The sequence below is a fragment of the Tigriopus californicus genome, chromosome 3, assembly GCF_007210705.1.
Source record: "Tigriopus californicus strain San Diego chromosome 3, Tcal_SD_v2.1, whole genome shotgun sequence".
Taxonomy (NCBI): domain Eukaryota; kingdom Metazoa; phylum Arthropoda; class Copepoda; order Harpacticoida; family Harpacticidae; genus Tigriopus; species Tigriopus californicus.
In genome coordinates, this window is record NC_081442.1 from 3900893 (window position 1) to 3907718 (window position 6826).

The window sequence follows — 6826 nt, forward strand, 5'->3', positions numbered from 1 at the left end:
CCTCTGGAGGGTGGACACCTCTTTGCCGAAGATGGTGCCGACGACGACGACGACGACAAGCCTCGCTTGGAGCAATCATGAACAACTATTGCTACTACTAATACTACACATCGTCCTCGGCGTTCTCGGCCTCCCTCTCCGTTTGTTATACTTGCTGCGAGTGATGAACTGATTGTGGCATCGGTAGGCGTAGAGGTAGGACGACCGGCGGGACGCTCCTCTAATAAGGTGTGTCTACCGCGACTCCTCGCCGCCAAAAATTCGAGGGACTAAGACGCAATTTCGAGGCTAGCCATCCACCCCTCTTCCTTCCAGCTAAGGCCCCCAAGCCCCCCTCCTTGTCCTCCTGCTCCTCCTCCAGGTTCATTTTGGAGCGTGGGATCGACTCGGAGAATCAGTCCCACATTGAACCTGTGATCAAGCACACTTGCGAGTTCTACACTCCCCGATTCAACAGTTTTTCATCTTCTCAACACCGAGACCTCCCAAATCACCATAGCCATGGCCGTCAACAAAGCTGCTGTCAAAGCCCCCTCTGGCATGATCAAATTCCTCTGCTTGGTAAGTGTTGTCAATCCATGGAAACCTTAGGAAAAGACCCGGACTCCCATCGCACCTGTTGGCGGGTGGGTGATAATGACAAAATGATGTATCTCCTGCTTCACACATTCTACGCCCACTATGCGGTGTGTGCCAAGTCCAAGAGGCAGTTTTTCGTATTCTATGCGGGAGGAAATTTACCACAATCCAGATAATGTTAGAGTTTTGACTGAACTTCCCCTCCCCCAATCATTTAAGGCTTTCGAACAGAGTTCTACGTTAGTAAACAGACCAGAACGAACCCCAACAGTTTCCTGTCACATCTGACCCTTTTCCATCTTTATCTTAGCCATCGTCGTCTCCGAGTTCGTTCATTCATTCCAGATCTTGTTCTAGATCCCCGCAAAGAAACTGAAAAATAACTAGTAATTTGCAACGGCCAAGTTTCTGCACATGAAAACGGAGAATCTGCTTCAATTGATACACGACGACACGGTGTCAAATTGAAATTAATGTTGAATAAGGGATAAAAATAGCGCCATGGGGGCTGACTCACATTTCAAGTGTGAAGACGGACTTGTTACTCAATGTTAATTGGCCGTGTGCTGGAGCCTTGACAGGAATTTTCTGTAAATATTTGCATGAGAGTCACTTACGGAGAGTGTGGGCTTTATCTCCGAGCTCTTGTAAACCCACACCTGGTTAATAATACACTCCAAAGTTCAATTACCAGCTCTGGATAGGCGGGCATTCCAATTGATTTGGCAATGGGGAATCGGGTACCCTGCGTGACCTTTCAATGTCAAGATGACATCATGACCAGCCAAAGTGAGTGATTCCCATTCTCCCCGAAGGAGAAAGTGGAATCCCTCCCTGGTCCATGATACACTGTCATGCTCATGAACCTCTCAAGCCGCACCCTGTCCATAATATTCGCCAGGACAGGGAGACATTGCTTCATACTTGTATTCATGAGCACTCACTAAAAATCTGACAAGGGCCAGTGTACAATCATAGCAATCAAGATTCTCCTTCACCACCTTAGAGGGTTTCAAATATGGCAAAAAAATACTACAGTGACTGCATTTCATCCCCTTTTTCCTTCCCCTTTTATTACCTTGGGGTATTGTTATAACTGGCTGACTGGACCGACCAAGGTAGAAGCCAGGATAGCAACCCTGACATTTATGACGTTAACGTCTCTTGGCTTGTTCTTTTCATATACAATTGTTTGCTCAAAAGAGCAGTTTTGAATTCAAATGTACAGATCCCGCATGCAAATGTCGGTTTTATGTGTACTTAAAAGGAGGGGGGCCTTTGTTTTTTCCCGTTCCAAGCAATCGCAGTAATTGCGTTCATCCATCATGAATTGTTCTTGGTGCAAAGTGCCAACGGATGAGGAATTTATTGAACATTCTGGATCCTGGAAGGATTCTTGATGGAAGATGAGTTTACGTGTATTTGCGTATGTTCTGGCAGGAAACGACATACAGGTAAAGTAATATCACCAATACGTAACGACCTGTTTAACCTGGCGGGGAGCATTGTCAAAAAAATCCATTTCCGATTCCTGTGTCAGTGAGCCTCTTCAACAATTGGCATATCAAGTAAGATCAACAAGTTATGAAGAGGCTCTTGATCATTGCCTTCGGACTTGTTTTTGACCATAAGTCCTTGAGTTGAACTGATCCTCTTCAACCTTGGCATTTGAGAGGTTCTCCATTCAAAACTCACACAATACGAAAAAAAAATGAATATTCTTTGCGCTCTTGTCTCTTACCTTGAGGCACAAATGGGCGAAGACGCACAGAAGGAAATGAGGATCTCTGTTTATTATCTTGGAAATCTGGGAAAAGTCACATGACCAGACCTCTCCTCGCCCTCGACCACACCTTAAACAATAGTACGTGGATGTGCACTTCCTGGATTTGAATATGCTTTTTGTTTCGTATTTCAGGCCTTAACCATTGTGGTCTTAGTCTTGGCTCGGGCTGGCTTCGATGGCTCTGAGTCCACCTACCATAATTTGGACCACAGGTGGCTCACCATCATCACCTTCGGAGGCTACTGCATCATCTTCTCGACCATGATTGTCACCTACCTTTTGGGCAGTGGAGTCCCGGACAAGATGGTAAGTGAGCAAATGGATTGAGGGAAAGCGAAAAGCTTGACCGTGAACGACGAGTTCGATTGATTTTGAACGATCCAATCATTTGGCTATGGTTTGTTTTCTACTCATGATGGGGGGGGAATTGATCAATTTTCCACTTGGGACAAATGGATTGAGAGGTAATGGTATTTTTAGACCACCCCGTCCTATTATGAAATATTGATCACCGAATTCTCCAGAGTCGGCGAAACTGTTTCGCTCCTGCGAGTGAAGACTGAAGAGTAAATAATTCATCCATTCGATCTGGATTTCTGAGCTCTTCTGTGGAACATAGCCCTGATTTAGACTCGGTGCAAAGATCGGAGAAAGTAATTCCTAAGCTAGATGTGAAACAAACAGACAGATTAGAAGTGAAGTGGAAAGTGCGCCAAATTTTCCTGTCAAGATCGGACTAGGCCATTCGATTGTGTTGGCCACTTGGCTTGACTGATTGCCAAGTGCGAGTCATTAGTTTTCGTAAAAAAAGAAAAGAAAACCCGCTCATGACGCAATTCGAATATCCAAAGTTTGATATACATAGAGAGAGCCCTTTGCTACCTTTCAACGTTAAAAAGACTCTACTTTTTTGCTCTTTGACATGGAGGCCAAACTTTGGAAAACGCTCCTCCAAATGTAGATTAGATGATAGGGAAGACTGTTTGGCATGTACGTTGTGTGGTCGATGATAGTGTTGACTTTCCGCGGCGTCGGTTCAGCGTGGACCATTTGCAAAAACAACAATTCCGTGTTCCAAGTTTGAGTAGTTGGTGCAATTCCCCAAACACCTGTGTATGTATGTTTCTCTCACTTTTTCCTCCCGGTTTCAAAGCGAAGAGAATGGCCTTCTCGCATTCATGTAGTGATTATAACCACTAGCACTGTTTCCATGTAGCTTGATGTACTCGTTTCACCCTCGGTTCCATCAATGTTCCCTACTTCATCAGCCAACGAGGTGGAACTGGGTCAATCATGACACGAGTCAGGCCAATTGATATCGCATGTCAACCCCATAAACCAAGTTTTATGCCACGGGACAGTGGTCTGAGGGTTCCAAATCCATCGCTGGGTGAGATTGGTGGGTTCTTGACTGTAGAGGGAGGTGCTGGATGAGGACATCTATCCCTACGGAGAATATCTATGGTTGGTTTGGTGGATGTGCCACCATAAGGAAATGGTAAAAGTGGTGGTTGAAGGGAGGAAAATGAGGACTTCTTCTCATTCGTCATCACGAGACCAGTAGTTTCGACAAGTGGAAAGTTCTTGGAGCAATCCATGTTTTTAGATGGAAAGTCGATATCCAAACGGAAAAAGTCATTTCTTCGCTAGACTCGTGCGCTTTCTTTCATGTTTGGTAGTTAAGTAGAGCAGAAATGATATGTGACTATTCTTGACACAGAGCTGCCAATCTGTGCATAAAGTAAGCCTGGATATCCTGAGTTTGTCTACCACGAAATTGGCTTCATCCATATTCCATGTACGTATGTGCCTTTGCGCACATGGTAGTCCGTAAATGAAATATGTGAGGCTAGTCATGCTTGTCTTGCACTAAAAGTGCTAAATCGTATAATTTGGACGCTTCTTGGCTCCAAAAGTTTCCATCTAATTGGCCCATTGGCCATAAAACCTCGAATGTTTTCGTCAATAAAGCAAGGATATAAAACTCTTTGATTATGCACCTTGCACTACCAGGATATGAAATTTTCTTGAAACTTGACTCCCCACATTGAACCTTCGTTGAAGAGGACCGGGTGTTCTTTTCCAATAAATCATTACCATGGCCCCTCTACATTAGAAGAAGCCTCAGACTATCTATCTTGTCTCTGAATGCCATGTCTGAATTATTTATTGATAGACCCGGTAACATTAAGCCTGCAAGTAAATCGAACCTGTTGGAAAGATTATTTCTAAGTGCCACGCAACCTCGCTTCCCCGGAATATTCTTTGATATTTGGTTCATCTGTTTCCACAATTACTTTACCATGCTCGCAAAGATCGTGCACATGATACTTGCAATTCGAATTCCCACGTCTGTCTCGTTGACAAACGGTAATAAGTAACCAAAACTGTATGAAGAGCTTAAATTGGTCGTTTCCTGTCTCGGTAATTAATGAAGTCTTTGCCACGACAGGGTCCCTTTTTTCGCACTTGGGGGTATCAATTTGTTGCTTCATCCATTTAGTGGTTAAGGGGCAATGGTCTTGTCAAGTTGGATTGCTTTGTTTTGAAATATCCAGGAATTCTAACGGTTGTCCAAGCTCTCCAGCCGCATAAAAAGTACTCACTTGTGCACTTGTCGAAATACGAACCAGCCACAACATTCCAGAGCTTTTGAGGGCTTCAGTTATCAAGGTCGCTATCTCGTCCCCCTTGGCATGATCGTAGTATTTGGTCGATCGAGCAAATCGTGTGTTGAGGAGTCCGTCCCTCAGAGTCTGATGTCGTGTCTTCTTCATCTTGTTCACTCCCCGCTCTTTTTCCTACATTGCGTCAACAGTGCACAATTTGCTGCGTTGGAATCCCCCTCTTCTCCTTCTCCCTTTACAACCATCAACCATTCAAGCACGTTAGTACTGCTTGCAACCATGAGAAGGACATAAACCAAAATATGGCTGAAACCAAGAGAGTGATGCGTTTCTAACGGTCCTCCAAGACATCGGTCGTCGGAAGGTTATTTAAAAGCTATTAAAATATTTGGTTTTGAAATGTCTGGTGATTAGCCTTTTTTGTTCGCATATCGTGATTAGTGATGGACGGATCAGGCGATGAGCTGAATAAAAGATGCATCTCACGGATATATATTTTCAATTGAAGCTAGTATGACCAATATTTCAATCCCCCATCACTCATTCTACAAAATCAATTAAAGTTAATTTGAACTCACTAATTGATCATGTTTGCCACATAATTCATTGCTATCATTGTGCTTTACAGGAGATCGTGTTCTCTTTCGTTGGATGCTGCTTGTTCATCGCTACTGGATCCGTCCACGTTGAGCATCATAGTGGAAACGACACCGGTTTGGCCATGGGCTCCTTGTCCATCATTACTGGTATCATCCTGTTCTTGGACTGCATCCTCTTGGCCAAGGCCATGAAGGCTCGAGGCCAGATCTAAGAGGTGACCGTCCGTCTCTGTTTTGATACAAACGACATCATCACCAATCATCATTCATCTCGGCGTACTCTGACGGCTCTCAGAGGGCACCCGAATCAAATTTGACCCCCGTCCAAAACCATAGAGATCTTCAACCAACGCAAGCAACTCCCGTCCTTCCAAATTGCAGCCGGTTTCCGGTCCCGATATCAAAAGAGAAGAAATAATATATACAACATATAGCGTACTCTATGAAACGATGATCTGATGGCTTTCTAACCTTGAAGACTGTTTCATCAAGATCTGAGAAGTGTATACAAATCAAATAATTTCGCCCAGTTTTTGGAACCTCGAGAGTCAACTCAAACCTAATGTAAATAGTCTAAGCGCATCTTAACTAAAAGTATTGATCGTGTTTTTCTGTCTCCTTTCCTTCTTATCCATCTCAAAAGAATCGACGAACATTTTTGCGTTGCACTGTTGTTCTAGAAAACTTAGTCATGATTTTGTCGCCTCAGAGCATCACTAATTTTTAAAAAAAGCCACACCCACTCTCCCTCCATGGTTCAGTAATATTAATTACCCTTAAATTCAATTCTTTCCGAGCAACTCAAAATTAAAACAAGAATCCCCTTGGTTTCACTCATTTGGCAACGATATTTTGTAAGATTAAAAAACAAACAAAAATGAATTCAAATAGTGCAGTCCATGTCACATTTTAGCTATTATAATATATATCCAAAGATACACGATGTTCTCAATAAACATGAAACAATAGGATTACCGGTCTCTTCTTTCATTCAGTGACCTTTCAATTAGTCTGATAATGGAACACCCATGGATGCCTGTGGATTGATTCTGGTATAATTGGTTGTGTGACTTGACTGATTCCAAACCAATCGGTGTTGCACAGGTCATCGAGGCCTCAGTTTGAGGGGTACAGTAGGGACTTTAAAAGCCATTTTCGACCACCTGGACTGATTGGAGGGGCTGGCTGGACTGAAAGATTTGTTTTCAGAATTGATTTTTGCCATCGAGAAGGGG

General features: G+C 43.6%; 1 protein-coding gene across 1 annotated transcript; it reads left to right on the forward strand.

Moving 5' to 3' along the window:
- Positions 1-213: 213 nt before the first annotated feature.
- On the forward strand, positions 214-6562 carry LOC131877614 (protein snakeskin-like; the record flags this gene model as incomplete). The annotated part of the gene is given in 3 exon segments (XM_059223340.1): positions 214-561; positions 2498-2671; positions 5621-6562. Coding segments are annotated over 3 exon segments (417 nt in total). The 3' UTR covers positions 5804-6562.
- Between the last annotated feature and the right edge of the window lie 264 nt (positions 6563-6826).